The sequence below is a fragment of the Pempheris klunzingeri genome, chromosome 10, assembly GCF_042242105.1.
Source record: "Pempheris klunzingeri isolate RE-2024b chromosome 10, fPemKlu1.hap1, whole genome shotgun sequence".
Lineage (NCBI taxonomy): Eukaryota > Metazoa > Chordata > Actinopteri > Acropomatiformes > Pempheridae > Pempheris > Pempheris klunzingeri.
This window is the reverse complement of record NC_092021.1, coordinates 22,832,765-22,850,123: the sequence shown is the minus strand read 5'-3', so window position 1 is coordinate 22,850,123 and position 17,359 is coordinate 22,832,765. Positions and strand designations below refer to the sequence as shown.

General features: G+C 43.0%; 1 protein-coding gene across 2 annotated transcripts in view; it reads left to right on the top strand.

Annotated features, from left to right (window-relative positions):
* fgf14 (fibroblast growth factor 14) overlaps positions 1 to 17,359 on the top strand; it is a 93,032-nt gene that overhangs the window by 49,662 nt on the left and 26,011 nt on the right. The window contains exon 1 of one of the 2 annotated variants that reach the window (XM_070837802.1): positions 10,536 to 10,728. The exons of the other annotated variant lie outside the window; for it this stretch is intronic. Within the exon in view, the coding sequence (XP_070693903.1) occupies positions 10,536 to 10,728 (193 nt within the window). Of the gene's footprint in view, positions 1 to 10,535; positions 10,729 to 17,359 lie in introns of those variants that run through there. 2 annotated transcript variants of the gene reach the window in all.

Below are 17,359 nucleotides of genomic sequence, written 5' to 3'. Positions count from 1 at the left end.
TCCAGTTTTTGCTCAGTCTAGCTTTTTACTTTCTAAATTCCATAGAAGACTGAACATTTTAACACAATAGTTACAGTTAGGACGAAGCACTGACGTGACAGACTATTACTTTCCCAGAAGTCTACTCCATTTTTAATTCACTGGATCTTTTCCCGTTATGTGTTGCTTCATTGCAAATTAAAGTTGATGTGTTCCGTTTAGTGGGAACTCTTGTTTTATGTCAGTGTTTGAAGCCATCGCATGACTTGTATCCTTTGTTTTAGGTGGAAAAAAACTTTTGAGAGCAGACCACTGTGTATTCCCTGTGCAGAGCAGTTTGTCCTCCTTGATCAGCACTGGAATCCTGCAGCAGTGTCCTGCTGAGCTCTGCACTGCACTCTAGTGGCTGAAAAGAAGTAAAGCAGTTTGTGAGGTGCAATTTAAGCATGACAGGAAGCTGAAAGTCTCCCCAGCAGGGTCTGCAGTTCATTCTCATTTCAAATTGACAGGAGGCGACGGTGGTAAAACTTCCAGATTAGGTGAAGTTTACATGATGACCCCAGTGTTGTGCTGCCCGAAAGCAGATGTAGAAAATGAGCAGGACAACTGTGCACCAAAAGCACCTCCTTTATTTGAAAGGCCTTGGTAAATCTACATATATATATATATATATTAAATTCTCCTCACATCAAACTAACCATGCAGTAATGTGTGTTAATAGTTTGGTGTCAGACTAAGAGCAGCATTGAGATGATCATTTGCACTGTGAGCAACACGATCAACCAGTGGTTTACTCTTTTCTATAAGTGTTAATGGTGCAAGAGGCTCCACATTCTGCAAGTGTTGATTTAACTTAAAGATAAAGGAACTTATAACAACTGAACTTGAGTCACATTTTTAAAACATAAACAGGTTTGTGTGGACGTGAATGTGATACCATCCCATGTGAGATGCCTGGCATTTGTAAATGTCCATTCCAGAAATATAAAATCACGGTGGTATATAGGGATGTTTCGTAAGATGCACATATTTAATAAAATCAATTAATTTACCATCATAAAAACAAAACATGGCACTTTGGGTCAACTGACGAGCTAAACTTCTTCCCACTACCACATGCACTGTACAAATGTAACTTCTGCTTTTTTTTTTTTTTTTTTTAACGTCTCTATTATCGCTTTTCACTTTTGACATGAAGTATATCTTCATCTGCAAGATATGAGTGATCTGCATTACCTCAAACTGCACAAGCGTCTGCTGTCTCTTCAATGTGCCGTGTGAACGTCGAGCAGCCCTTAGAGGCAATTTCGTGACAGATTTTCTTCTTCCAAGGAGAATCTGATCAGTGCCCCACATAATTTGGGTGATTGGTTTGTTCTCGGGCTTCAAGCTAAACGCTGCTGAAAATTGAAATAAGCAAATGAGCCACATTTTCTCAGCTTGTGAACAAATCTTCACTTTACGTGTGTGTATTGAAATATGTATTTTTTTTTTTTGCATTTGTATTTGCATTAATACATTATCAGTGTCTGATACTAAATGAATTGAGTAAGTCAGTAGCAGGACCAGGTCATTTATCAGTAAAGCTGCCTCTTCAAATACAAATCTTACTGTCTGCCAAATATGTTAAAACTTAAAAATGAAAAATAATATTAGAGTTACACCTCTGTTAAGACGGCGTGGATCCTGGGATGAAGTGCATGAAGCGTTTGATGTATTCAGAGCTTGTGTAACATTTGATCTGTGACAGAGTTAATGGGTGTCTGAGTGTGTGGTAATGTCTGCCAGTTAATGACTGCTGCCATACTAGAGTATTAACCCTGTCACTTCAAACTAATCACTGCACTCCTTGTCCCCCTGTCACCTCCATTAGCTCACAGTCAAACATTGGCGCACACACTTATTATTTCTGCAGTGGCAGGGGTATCATCTGTTTTTTTTTTTTCCACTTTACTCTCAGGGCCAAGAGGGGGTACAGCAGCCAAAGCTCCACCCATGCTAATGACGATTAGCGTCATAACTTTGGCCATTACAGACATCATTAGTCTTTCATTGTCTCTTGGGGAAAACTTTATTGCTGTTCTCAATCAGAGGTGACTAAGGTCCCATTCACACACTGTCTCATTGGAGATCTGCGGTGCGTGTCGCATGAGCGCACCTTAATAGACCTCTAGGAAGGAAACATTAAACCGGGAGTGATAAACACACTTATTAGGCGTAATATTTCATGGAAGTGTAAATTTTATAGTTATGTGGACATTTATCATGTTGCTATAAAAAAAAAAGTATAATTCATATGCAAAGCTTTTCTCCAGTACAGTAGTTTATGCACATGAAGCCCATTAAGCCATATTTCTGAACACTGAATCAAATATTCTCTCTTCCCGCAATGCCAAACATTTATTTATACTGCTTGTATCAATAAAAACATGAAATTTGGCTGCTCTTTTGTTGTTTCAATTCATGTTTGGAGCTTGACCTGAGTTGACATCACACTCATTACCATGCTTTTAAACCTCACGCTCAGGCCCTGTCTCCATATCTGAAAATTATCATTCATGCTCAGACCTTTACACTCTCCTAACTGTCAGCAAGCATTTCTCAAAATGTCAGACTATTCAGTAAAAGTCTGCGCTTAAATCATTATTTCTTGGTTATGGCCGGGGTACAATTTGAGGAACGGATCAGGAAAAGGAAGGTGTGGCTTAAATTTTACAAAATAGGTTCAAGTGGTAGGAAACAGAGAAAGTGTAAAGTGCGTATAAATGTGTGTGTTTGTGGGAATGGATCTCTCGTATATATGGTCCGTCTGATGAAGACCTGCTCCTCTTTCAGGCTGTTTGATTTGTGCTTGTTCTGAGGAGACAGGCTCACATATACGTGTTTGTGAAACGTGTGTGGTAATTTGACAGAAGTGCGTAGGAGCTGTCGAGAGCAGTGCTATCAAACGTAGGCAGGGCCTCTGATGGACCTGTTGGCTTCCTGTGCTTGCATTCACGTCAGGTATCATCTGTGGACTGCAGCTTGACAGGGAGCCATCTCAGGAAAAACAGGCACTGAGCACGCTTGAACGTCAGCGGCTACTCTAATTTATGTGTTTATTGAGAGATTAAGCAGAAAAATACCTTTCCTTCAGAGCCACATTCTCTTAGCCTCTCCTGTATTATGTGTTTGCATTCTTGTGTTGCAGCCACGACCACGCTGATATCGTTTTCACTCGCAGTCGCATTCACTGACCTGATTTTCTCCGTATCGCATCTTTTGAATTCACAAACGCAGCTTGGCCTGACCTGAAATCACCCTCATTACCATTCGATTAAGCCCTCCAGCACCGAAATGCACCCAGGTCCTTCACCTGCAGCACAAAATTATTAATATTAATGTCCTCACCTATACACTCTATGCTTTTCGCAAGTGGGCACATTCTCCTTGCTTACCTACACACCCAATAACATTTAAAAGCAACGATAAAACATGCACGAGCACACACACACACACACACACACACACACACACACCCACCCACACAGTGCCAGCCTTCAGCTCTGGAAGCAGACCTTGCCAGAGGGGTTTGGACTAATTGATATTCTCCCACACTGCCCAGGGCTTCTCCAAGGAACCTCACTCTGCAGTGCTGCTGACGAGGCACATTCCATCACTGCCGCAGACTTAAAATAGGATCAAAGGATGGAGCAGTGTGTGTGTGTGTGTGTGTATAAGACGGACACAGAGAGAGAGAGAGAGAGAGAGAGAGAGAGAGAGAGAGAGAGAGAGAGAGAGAGAGAGAGAGAGAGAGAGAGAGAGAGAGAGAGAGAGAGAGAGAGAGAGAGAGAGAGAGAGAGAGAGAGAGAGAGAGAGAGGATAAGTGCAACCAGCATGTTGACTCTGTGATTTTTGCTCTGTATTTGCATCCCTCTCTTTATATTTGTCTCTTTGCTCACTTTCGTCTTCTTGCATACCTTCATCTTGTTTCATCACAAATCACGCACCATATAACTGGGCTGTTTGGGATTTGGGCTATTATTTGGTAGTTAACCAATCACTGCTGGTGAGGGGCCACAGGGCTCTGTTTAATCACACTGACACTTATACCCAATTATACTTCCCTCCAATTGCTGTAATCAGGTTTTCTTGAAATGTGCAAAAACCAGAGACGATGGCAAAAAGCCCCAAGACACACACACACACACACACACACACACACACACACACACACACACACACATACGTATAGTATACACCCACATATATATATATATATATAAATATATATATACATGAAAAATGAAAATGGTAAATGTATGCTCATGTTTACCTTTCTTTCCAGAGTTATAGTAGCCGTCATTAGCCTTATCGCCATGGAAACTCACAGTTCAATCAAGATGTCATTATGAGATCAACAACTTAACATCGTGTCCGGTCATTCCTCCCCACACGGCCCCCTGTCTGACTGATTCTCCTGCAGAGGTGCACGTCTGGCATATGACAGCTGATCTTGTTCTACTGGAGGTCTATTTCAGCAGCTTAAGTGTTAACTAAGTTTTTTTTTTTTTTTTAATCTTGGAGTAAGCTATTTGTGAGTGGAGCTCACAGTTTGAAGCCACTGTGTTTCATTAATGTCTCTGTTGGAGGGCTCCACACCTCAGGCCCGCACTAATCTCACCCCTGGGGGAGGGGCAACACTCCATCACGCTCACGACTGAGAGACATGCTGTAGTGGTGCTATATGTATTCTCTGCTGACATATTTAGTACTCCTAGCGGCGATTATGTGATGTACATTTAAATGATTTCACGTCGCTCTGCATGAGATGATGAAGCAGCTGTATGAAGGTCTGTGAGCAGAGACCTGATGTGTCAGCTCCTCCACCCACCTGGAGCTAAATCTCTCTAAGGTCGTCTTCTAACCTTTTTCAGATATATTATTCATCGACAGCGTAGCAGGATCGTCGGACTTGTCGGCGATAGAGTGAACACTTAGAGATTACGCCTCAGTTTATCATTCCAGCAAATCTCACTTTTTCATTCATTCACCTGCATGTTATCAGACGGCGGCAAGAAAAGTCTCCGTCAAGGGAGGAGCAGCAGACACAAGAAAGCCATCATGTCACCATCATGTCACATCATTTGTATCTGAGATCAGTGAAGTATTCACTAAATAAGGAAAACTAGGAGGAGGAGTACAGAACTGTTTGTCAGGTCTCCTTGTTCTGAATCACAAAATACTTCTGGATGTGTTTGTCTGTGTAAGTTTTTCTGTTAGTGACCATTGATTTTGCGCTACTTTTTATTTGACTTCTTTTCAATTTCATTTTGAATCGTGGGATCCTTTGAATCCTCTATGAAAAGCGCTAAAGCTCACGGGTACATCTGCAGTTTCTTCAGCCTCTATTCCTCCTCCAGACCCTTTGTGATGGGGCCTTTTCCCATTTAAGCAGCTTTAAGACTATTATGATCGTCTTATTCTTCACTGCCTGACGGTATTTCATACTTATTGTATCATCTTGCTTCACTCTGAAGCTATGTGATGTTTACACTGAGGAAAATATCCAAAGACTCCTTGTTGTTAATGACTGCACTGTTCCATCAAATAATTGATATTCTGGATGTCTTGTTCCTAATTTTAGGCACATTTTCCTAAATTTCAATCCGACATACTTCATGTCTTTTGAAACTTTTCAGCTCTCAACTATGCTGCAATATCAAGAGAAGGTTCTGTGGCTTGGTCTGTTATAGTTATGTAGGTATTTAGTTTCATTTTGATTTCATTAATGTTCTTTAAATGGTCTCTGTAAAGCACTTTTGTGGAGGTTTGCTGAGAGTTTAAAGTAAAAAGTGCTTCTAGAGCACATTTGAAAACAACACAAACTCGCCTAACACTATTAAAAGCCTAATATAGTGAATAGTGAATCGTTTTGGACAGAGCCATCATCAGTTCAACACTTCTCAGTATCTTGTGATCATATCGCCGTAATATTTAGTTCAGATATTCTTGCTCCCCAGAGCATGACTTATAATGACCCCCTGAACTTTCTGGCCCTCGCCCCCCCCACCAGCGCTTCACCGCCAGCTCTTGATTTGTGACCCGTGAACAAGAGCTCTTCGTTTTCATTCCCCCTTACAAGCTCTTGATGTGCACTCGTCTGTCTTAGCTCTCTGATTAGCTCGGACTATTAGACTCATCAAAACAAATGAGACTCACATAAGCACCGCAGAATAATTGCAGTCCATAAGCGGGCTCTCTAAGCTTTTATTGCTTCGGTAGATGGACTTGTGATATTCAGTGATTAAAGAGCTAAAGCGTGGGGAGGAAAAGGAAGACGAGGGACAAAAGAAAATGACATAAATCCAAGCTAAACAAAATCATTACTCATATCAAATTAAATTAACTCTGTCTTTGATAATGCAGTGTGACTCGGTTCAGACAAGTCCAGCTTCTTTTATTTCGCTGGGCCTAAGAAGTGCTGAGACTGTTTTTCCTATCAGGGGTGGGTGATAAAAGAACATGGCCCTGAAGCAAAGTAATAGCAATAATCAAATGGGTTGTTTATCCCAGTTCCTCTGGGTGACATTTGCTTTGCCTCTGCAGCAGGACATCTAACTAACAGTAATGTAATTTCCACAGAGGATATTGGATTAAAATGTTCTGACCTGATGAGGCTGTGGCTTCACAAGTCTGCATCAGATGCTGCTTCGTAGAATCTTACAGCATTTAGGTTTTTTTTTTTTCTACAGATCGGCTGTACAAGGTGTCACTCTGTGTCGAGACTGTACTGATAAAAGGTGGTTACGAGATGACACACACAGTATTTCACGTGTGTCGTCTTTGCAGCGGAATACTTTCTTGCAAATTGAAGCCTAAGGCAACGTTCAGTCCTCTCGTTTGTGGCTTGTCTTAGTCGAACTGTCCAAGTGTGTTAATCTAACTGCATTTCTCTGTGACCCAACCTGAAGAATGAATGAATGAAGTGTCTAAAGTGTGCGTGAACAAATGAATGTGAACAGCTTAGGGCAGACTGTCAGCTCACCTAACCGTGTTAGGCCCTGGAAGGAGCAGTATAAATGGGACATTAGAAGTCACAGGAAAAGGTCTTGGCTCGGAGTGCTTCGGAATGGGACCGCCATGGACTCTCATACGTTTACATGTAGGAGGAAAAAAAATGTAGGTATGTGCGCCCTTGTTTTGCTTCATGAACGTAGATCCACCAGGGTTTTGATTTGTTTTTTCCCCCCCCGATGCCCTGCATTGTACACTGTTTGTTGTGAAGTCGTTGTTTTATCTCCAAGATAATTTGTGCTCCTCCAGTATGTTGTGTGGTAAAGCTTTTGCACGGACACGTCTGTTCTATGTGCTGAAAGCTTGACTGACTGACCATGTGTTCGACCTCATGCTGTGTGACTGAAGAGGTAAAAGCCACAGTGCAAAGCTCCTCTCCTCTCCTCTCCTCTCCTCTCTCCTCTCTTCTCTTCTCTTCTCTTCTCTTCTCTTCTCTTCTCTTCTCTTCTCTTCTCTTCTCTTCTCTTCTCTTCTCCTCTCCTCTCCTCTCCTCTCCTCTCCTCTCCTCTCCTCTCCTCTCCTCTCCTCTCCTCTCCTCTCCTCTCCTCTCCTCTCCTCTCCTCTCCTCTCCTCTCCTCTTCTCTTCTCTTCTCTTCTCTCCTCTCCTCTCCTCTCCTCTACTGCCACATTTGTAGATTTTATGGCGATACTCATTACTCAAGCACATCAATGCTAATTTATGCCATGTTGTGTTGAAAATCAAAGTGTATGAGATCATAATACTGTTGTCTTTGGTCCAAATGAACTGTATAGTTCATACATTCATGTTGAGTCTCTTTTGCTGTTTGTCTCATATGTTTTAAGCTCATTATTTGCCAAATTCTCATTCCAAACTAGCTTCCTTGTGATTCTTTTTTTTACAAGTAACTATTGCAAGATAATATTCCACATTCCTATTATGTTCTACTGAATTGCTATTTTACATTCAAGCGAAATAGGAGCCCTCCTCTGATTGAGATGCGGTGCTGTGCTGTGCTGTGCTGTGCTGTGCTGTGCCGTGCCACTGCTGCTGTGGGTGAAGAGCCATTGTTGAGCTGACAGTGTCCGCTGCTGGTTGGAGAGTTAACTGCAGTGGCTCCTACAGCACCGCCGAGCAGGAGGCTTCTGAGCAGCCACGGGACATAAAGTGTGTGTGGGGAGGCACCCAGGCACAAGCACACGTGGTTTTAAATAGGCAGCATCATAAATTCCCCTTAGTGTTTATTTGATAAAGCATCTTTAAAACAAGTCTTAACGCATTTGAGTTCTGCAGGCTTGTGTCTTGAGTTGCCACACAGGGACAGCTTTTAAGCAGCAGCTATTCACTGACTCGTTTTTTGCTGTAATGGAGATGAATGAACCGTAATGCTCCCTCCGTAGTTGTGTGTGTCCTTCCGTCCTTCCGTCCGTCCGTACATCTGGATATCAACAGGTTCGTCTGGCGTGCGGAGAGCGAAGGCACCCAGCAGGGGAAAAGCCCAACACACGGCTCCGGTCCCCTCTGAGCCCCGATGTTTAATTACAGCCACAGACAGCAGATGGCTCTCTTGCGTTTTAATTTCCGCGCCCGTGATTGAGACTTAGATGATATTCACCCCTGAAAACGAGAAGAGGGTCAAATATTTAGTGTCTTACGCTTTTAAATTTTGTGGAAGCGACACGTCCACTTCGTCACGTCAACGGAGGAATGCAGGTAGAGGTGGGGTGGGGTGGGGTGGGGTGGTGCGTAATGTGGATCTCAAGGTGCTCGCACGAAACGTCCTGCAGTCTCTGGTGGACGTTCAAGTAAAGGTTATGATGTCGGACTGAAGGAGACGTCCCCCCTCCCTCCCCCCTTCCTCCCTCATTGTGCCGCGCTGTCCCTGGTGCTGAAACCACAAAGCGCAAACGGTGCGTGTGGCTTCAACAACATGAATGTGATTCTTACCACATGTCCCGCAACTAGCATTCCCCCTTATGAGGGGGGGGGGGGGGGGGCATAGTGGATAATGTAATCTGCTTGGGGTTTGATTTATGCAGATTTGACTGAAGTGAGGTGAGGTGAAATTAAAATGCAAAAACGCCACTTTGCCAGTTTGTATCATTATTTCTGTTTTGAATTCCACTTATTTAGTAGGAAAAAAACCAAAAAGGCTTCATAGCAGCTCTAAAGTAAATGTACTGTAACAAAGTCTTAACATTTAATCTAATCTTGATCTCTGGACCTCATTCCCCTTCAAGCAGGGGCTTGGTGGTCGAGAGGGAGGGAGTTGGGGGAGGGCACCCTCTTCACTCAGGCGTGTACTAACGAGTGGTTAGGACTTGTTGATGGGGAGGATTTGTTGATCTGGGCTATATAGACTGAAGAGAGTGACCGCCGCTTCATTTTTTTTCCCTGTAAGCGTGGGAAAAATAAAAACAGTGGTGTTTATCAGAGGCGTTACTTTCCTTCTTCCTTTTACGCACGGGTCGCCGTACATGCACCTCCCGCGCCGCTGGCTCTGTGGGGAAAACCCGCTGGGTCTAACTGTCTGCTGATCAGCGGGGGGGGTTTAAGTTTTGTATATTTGTATGCAGCTTGTCACACAATGCAGACGTCACCTCCACAGGATTTAGACCAGCTTTGCTTATGTTTTTTTTTTTTTTTTTTCTTTTCTGCCTGGCTCCCATCGCGCCCAGCCGCCTGTGTTGTGATTGTGGAATACAGTGAAGAAAATCTGTTTTGAGGACGTTATCAGGCAGATCGGCAGGTAGCTGGAATCCAAGTTTACATCCATTTAGCCTGCTGCATCAATTTGTAACTCTACCACGGTTGCGTATTTCTTTCCATCCCCCAATATGTGAGCGTTTGATCAGTCAGAACGGGGTCTCTGTCGCGGATTGCCTCTTGCAAACTTGGAGTTCGTTGCGCCCGGGCTGCTTTGCCTTCACTCGAGTGGTGATCTTCGTAGGAGGCGCCTGTATTTGCTTGATTGCTGGCGGCGCACATGCACAGGCGTCCCCGTCGCTACCCAAACAGCGACTTCTGATAGAGCAGCCTCGTCTGGCAGAAGGAGGAGAAAACGGAGGGTGAAAAGGAGGCAAGAGAGGGGGTGAATTTGCTGCGAGGACGCTGCAGCCGGCATTGGACATTTAAGGAAGGCGATGCTACTGAACATGTCACAGACAATGAACAAAAACACCACTGTGCAGGTATGAATAATCCTCCGAAACCTCGGTCCGCGTGAGTTTGGCATAGCTGTTCGTCAAGACCATGGTTATTGGTGCATGTGTGGAATTACGCATGAACTGATCTCATTTTTCCATCATGTGCAAGAATTTTTCGAGTGATGGTGACAGCTGTTTTACCATGTAGTATTTGGACAAAAAAAGAAAACCAGCTCCGAAAAAATCTAAATATATATTTGACATTTGACATCACGGAACGGACCGCTTAGCCGCCACCATGGGACTGTGACCCGGGCTGCGAGCTAGAGGCGGCTGTTTGTGTAGTCTGTGCTCTGTGTGCAGACTGGACCTGAGCAGTTGTGACATTTTGAGCCATGGCTGCTGCTATCGCAAGTGGGCTGATCAGACAGAAGAGACAGGCACGGGAGCAGCATTTAGACCGGCCCTCGACCAACCGACGGAGGAAGAGCCCCAACAAGAACAAGGGGCTCTGCAATGGGAACCTGGTCGACATCTTCTCTAAAGTGCGCATCTTCGGCCTCAGGAAGAGGAGACTACGGAGACAAGGTCTGGGAACTTTGGTGTGCAAGGTGCCTGCTTGTTTGGAGTAGAGGGTTGTGCATTCAGTGTCAAACGTGCAAACACTCAACTGCTGGCTGATGGCTCTAATTAGGCCTGTAACAATCATGATAATTGCATTGCCACTTGTGTGGTTAAAGCGCACAAGGTAAGACAAGAATGACTGATACTCATTCATTACTGGTTGCATAGACTGACCAAAATGCACCTGGGTGTGTAAAAAGTTAGTAGCCTTCTGTTTTGTATATTGGCCAGTTGGTTGGAGGGAAAAAAAACAAACCTGCCTCTGATTTACATGCAGTTCCAGGTAGCTGACAGGCTCCTGACCAAGTGGTTTAGACATGTTTACTGAGATGTCACCTGGCGATTCTGAAAAGGGCCTGATAGTTATGAAGCACATCCACGATTCGCCAAACTGCTTCGTCCATAAGCACATCACAAACGCCAGAAACTCATTTATATGCAAGCAAAAAAAAAAAAGGTCACTATCTCCCACAGAATGGAGGTTGTGCCTTTCAAACAATCTTTTCTGGTAGATTTTTTTTTTTTTTACAATGGCCTCTCGGTGCTCCAGCTGATATTCGTTCCACTTGTGAAAATGTCATGAACATTTTTGCTCTAATGTGGCAACCTGGGATTGTTAAAGAGCACAGTCAACAATTATTTCACTGCTGGAATCGGTGCCAACTGCAAGGATAATTTCTCTTGCAAAAATAAAATTAGGATAATCTATTTAGGAAAGAAATTACTCCAATTATTTCCTCTTGTTAGTGAGTGATGGAAAGCAGCTTCCTCTTGGAGTCATCAGGTATGAAACCTGTTGCACCAGACATACTGTAGCTGCAGCTGATTAAACACCATTTTGGATAATTTCACAGCAAACTCACATTACAAACAAGCATTTGGTTTAAACAAAGCACTTCAGGGGCTTTCATCTCGTCCACAAAGAGAGCCATTTTGATAGCCGAGTCTCTCTCATCCCCTTTCTGTGTTCGTATTTGAATCGAACAGTTCTATGAGTGAAACTGTGCCCTTCGCTGTAGCCCTCTCAGTGATTACATGGATTAAAATGGCTTCAAAAAACAGAATGTATAGAGTAGCACTTAGAGACCACATCTGGACATGAGTCAGGTTGCATCAGAAGGGCAGGTTATAATCTGCTATCCTCCAGGCTGCTGTTTCAGCCTCTGCCCACTGTGTTCATGTGTTTGGATCTGTGTGTGTGTGTTTGTGTGTGTGTGTGTGTGTGTGTGTGTGTGTGTGTGTGGCTGTCTCAGCGTTTGTGTGTCTAATTGTCCGTCCTCCTCTGTCGCCTCAGAATGGGCTTGTGGCGTATCAATGTTTTCATTTGAACATCAGCAGTGTCCAGCAGCCCCCACAGCACAGATGTGGACAGATGATGCCGTCATTTAGCCTGGGAATGAATATCAGGGCACAACGATATATAAAAATAAAAAAATAAATAAAAAAGACAAATACAAGGCTCTGTAAGATGGCTTTTTTTGGTGTTGTACATATTTTGACTTGTCATGGATGTAAACAATTTAGGATATGGCTCAAATATATGTGAGGCAGACATGTGGATGGCAAGTCAACCTGCACTGGCATCCCTGAAATGACTTGACAACATCAAACCTGCAACGGCCATTTTATAGAGGAACTTGGGGGGGGGCCTCCCTGAGCCTCAGCCCGAATGATGGTAATCAACAGTAACAGTGCCAACACGAGCGTTGGTGAACTGTGTCGTCAGGCTTCAAAAAGCATGACCCTGCTGCCTGGAAGACGAGGAGGACTCCCACTGCACAATGAAAATATAATTAGGGGGAAAGTTATATTTAAATGGCTGTTTTGTCCTCGTTTGGGGGCTTTAATCAGAGCACAGGGCAAACACTCTGTTTTCTCTCGCTTTCATTTTGTGTTATTTGTGATTAGAGGCCTAATGGGAATATACTTCATTAATTTCACCCTCTCATGAGAATTAGGAAAATCTTTACCAAGCGATGTCTGGCTTTGCTGTCAGGGGGCTGCTTGCTCTCTCTCCCTCCACACCTCTCTCTCACACACTTTTTCGTCTCTCTCCCTTCTTCCCGTCTTCTCTTATTTACAGCATTATCACAAGAGCACACGGCTTAGGAAGACTAATGGCTTGTTTGGTGTGCTTAATTTAATATTGGCCCCTGGAAGGGCTTTTTTTTTTTTTTTCTTCTTTTTTTTTTTGTGAGTGATCAAAGTCGGATGCACCGTCGATCATTTATGTTGCCATAACACAGGCAGACACACACGGTTGTCTTCATTTCCCAGGTGAGAAAGACAGAAAGACATCGGGCCTCCCCGTGACAAGAGGGCAGCGGTCTGACCATCCAGACCACGATTGTACATTGAAGTCACATTCAGATTCCCTGTGAGATCTGTTAGGATGAGGGAGTGGAGCTGTCTGAAATGTGCTCTAATACCAGTATTCCCTTTGGCTTTGAGTATTGATCTTGCGAGCGAGACACTAGATTAGCTATTCTCATGGGATGTATTGATTGGCACTGACGTGAACTGTGTTTTTGAGCCAGAGTGGTTTGTTAATGTTCAAAGACAATGTATCAAAACTATCAAAAATCAATAGTAATTTTCCTGATCTGTTTTTTCTATCCCGCTCAGTTTTTGGATCTTCATTATTATGACAGTTCAGACTCTTCATAAAGACAGAAAACCCGTAGTTCTACGCAAACGGCACGACATTTTAAACATGGAGTGTCGTCTGGTGCGGCCATTAGAACGCACAGATGTGGTTTCCTGTCCTCATCCAACACTTGAGGGAATATGCTGGGAACACTTTGTGGTGACTCTGTCGTATCAGCTTTAATTTTAAATCATCCATGCATTTTGATAGCAGATGTGGGGCCAGTGATCACACTGATTTTTTTTTTTTTAAGGGATTAGATGTGAGTTGTAAATCCTATTACACTCAAACCCAGTAAGTGAGCTGGGGGCACATCCAGCTGGGGCTCGCCCATAATCTCTCTGCTCTGGCTCTTATTATCTCACTAGATTAGATCCATAGATCATTAGATCATGTTACATAGATCAGACCATTAGATTAGCTTACATGATCTAGAAGCCCATTTGAGATAAATGCCCTGTTTATTCAGGGATATGTTGACAGGACACAGCGGTGCGTCATCAGTCAGCTCTCGGAGCTGTCTGTACCACACGGGTTATTGTTGAGATGTCAGAGATGTTGTTGGTATAAGAGAAGTTGGAGAGGGATGATGGTACTTTAGCTTCCTTTGCTTGATCTACTTTTCCATGACAACAGAAGTAACATAAAGGGGTTTTTCCTTCGCAGGCTGGAAAAGCCCTTCTCCTATTCCAGAAACATCCAAAGTGGGTCAGGCAGGGCAGGGCTGACAGCAGTCTACAACTGCTGCTGCAGCTGTGCCTGTGTGTGTGTGTGTGTGTCCTCTGTGCTCTGTTTGCTTTGCACTGAACTGAACATGTGTCTTTGCACACACACGGACAGAGGAATGACACAACAGAAAACAAGAGAAGAAGCGAATGAGATCGCTGTAGGGAGCCCACTTTTGAAAAGAACAAAAAAAAAAAAAGATCCCAACCTTTCTGTGACAGTTCAGTTTATATGCAGAGAGGACTTCTGCTGCAGAACGACATGATTGGAGATCTTAGGGTTCTGATGCTTGTTGTTTTCTAAGGAAACCCCCTGCTGCTGCCAAACCACCATTCTGTTTCCCTAGAAACAAAGAAATGGCATTCAGAAACATACAGTGCTTCTCTTTGTAAAAACTAATATCAGTGCGACTGGGGAAAGTCCAACTGCAGCAGAGGCTGGATACTCCATCTGTGATTAACAGCACTGTCACTGTTTCACCATTTGGGTCTGATACAGAGAGAACATTTAGGCAGACGAGGTGAAAGAAACAGAGAGAAGAGACAAAAAGACAATGAGTAACAGAGGAAAGAAGGCGAGCGAGTGGAGGACCTCCTCGACATAGGGAATTCCACAGAGACATTTTCAAAGCAGCCCTTGGTTTTAAGAGTGCATACACCATATCAAGCTTGTCTGGCAGCACTGAAAATGCTGTGTCATTCTAAAAACACTGAGTCCTCCCTTCATATCTTTGCACGTAACATTTGTATCCTCCTGTCCTCGTATTTTCCTTTTGTCTTAGTTGTATAAGACAATTCTTTCCCTCGTTCTCATTCTGATCTGATAAACTGCCTCGCTTAGTATATATATATATATATATATATATATATATAAGATATATAACAATTCCCGAAAAATAACAGTGTTTCTGTCTTTTACATAGTGGGGGATTTCCAATGAGTTTTGGTTTGTAAGAGAATAAATTACCCCAAATCCATCTGAAACATTTATCTGTCGGCCATGAGTAGGTTTGACCTTCAACATGAGCTGCATTGATGGGTTGCCAGTTTTGTAAGAACTAAAAAAAAAAAAAAAAAACCCAATATGTCACTCTAACTTATGCAGTAGCATATATGAATTTTGATGGGGAAACTGTCAGTCATAAATAATGCACTGGTTATTTGAAGACATGATTGAATTGATTCAGACACCTCTCAGAATAAGATTATATGCTAACAATCATATATTATTGAAACTCCACACATTACACTTATCATTTTCACACATTTTCCAATTGCTTTGTCTTTTCTGTCCTGTTTTATTCCTATAAATCATCCAAAATCTTATAGATTTGGGATCACCATGGCTATAGCTTCAAAACACCAGGTCTTGAAACTGGAGGCGAAATGTTAGTGTGAGTGCAGGCTAGTATCAAACCAAAGTGTGTGATGGAGCCGCTGCGCCGCTAGAGGATACCATGTTGGTGTCTCAGCAGCACCAGCAGGGGGCGATAATAGCTGCAGCAAAGGATGAATATTTGCGTCAAGAAGCGACAAACTCCACGTTAGGCGGAGGTCAGGGTGGGTGGATGGATTAGAAACACAGGACTGAAACACAGGAGACGAGGTTATTTTCCACCGTGAAACGAAAAGGTCAACGTCTGTTGCTGAATAGTCAAAATAACTTCACCCAATGTCTCGTTTTCTTGACCTTAATGAAAAAAGGTCATGAGGTCATGGAAAAATGTGAAGGAAAAGACGGCGGCGGTGCTGAAAGAATCAGACCGCACTGACATTGGGCTGCGTAATTATGCATGATGTTGTTGATGTGGGTCTGCCCCGGTGATCCCACAAGGAATGTTGGAGGGTGTTATTTCCTTTCCTTTTAGTAAAAGGTGGCCCAGTGTACCTTAAGCTAAAGGAGACAGGAAAGGAAGCATTACAGCACCTTTCTTTAGCATGTAGAGAATCCGACCAGCTCTTTTCACTGAGATACTTCGGGGTCATGTTCCTATTTGTTATTTTAAGTGATGCAATGTCTTGTCACATATATAACATAACTTAAGTAATGTCACGGAATGGAAACATGCACTTTACACGCTCAGACAGAACTTGACACTGACACGTATCATCTAGCGGACAAGCGTGTCTATTACATGTTATGGTGAGATACTGGCTTGGTATGTGAGATATACAGGCCGGCTCGCCCGGGGGAACACAGCCAACATCGCATGATTTATAGCACGACGGAGGAGCCAAGTTCACCTCCACACACGAGCACAAAGAGGGAGTATTCACACAGCCGGCAACCAGTTATGCGGTTTTAATTATTACAGATTGCCCCCCATGGATCTGTCTTCAGAATCAATCTCACTGCAGCACATTGTTTAATGCTGCTGATCAAAGTCATTAATCGATCGCAGGTTAGCCCACTTTGTGTGTCCACACAAGAGTATTTGCTCAAGGGAATTGTTCAGTCATTAAAAATTCATGTGGACTTGTGTGTAAAGCGTGTGTTTGTGTGCATGGGAGAGTTTTTGTCTCCCTGTGTCTTTTGCTCTTCCTGCTGTACAGTATAAATGCTCACCTATCTTTATTTATATATATATATATATATATACACATACACACTAGCTATAGGCGATCAGTGTGTGGTCTTGAGGTTATAATATATGGTGTCTGATTGCTGGATGCTTAAGTTTTTGTAAACATAATAAATCAATGATTTGTCCAGTGGTGTCCTGCTGCCACTTGCAGTGGCTGGAGGGCAGAAAAATAAAGAAAAGAGAGGTTGAGACTAAAGGTGCATTTGGATTTTCTCTCAGATGCTTGAACCATCTCTTTGATGCAACCTGGATGAAGTGCGTGAAGTACAGAAGTGCTGAAACATTTGGTAGATTCATTTATTAATCCACTGAAAGAAAATTAAGACATGTTGTTGCATGGTTTGACCACATGCTGGATTTTTCCAGAGAAACCCCAATATGCACCCACGTGTGCTTTGAGTTCATTGAAATATAACCGTTTTGTTTGTCTGTTCCTATTCTTCTTACATTTCGCTTTATTTTTTTTCTTGTTTTATTAAAAAAATCCACAAAATGCCAGCTTAATTGCAGCATTCATTAGCAGCTGTTAAAGGACATTTGTTGGTTCTAGCACCTATAGTGTGATTTTCTCATTTCTGTGTTTCATGGCGCATGAATTGATTATGAAGAATCGTTCATCTTCGAACATTTTATAGACT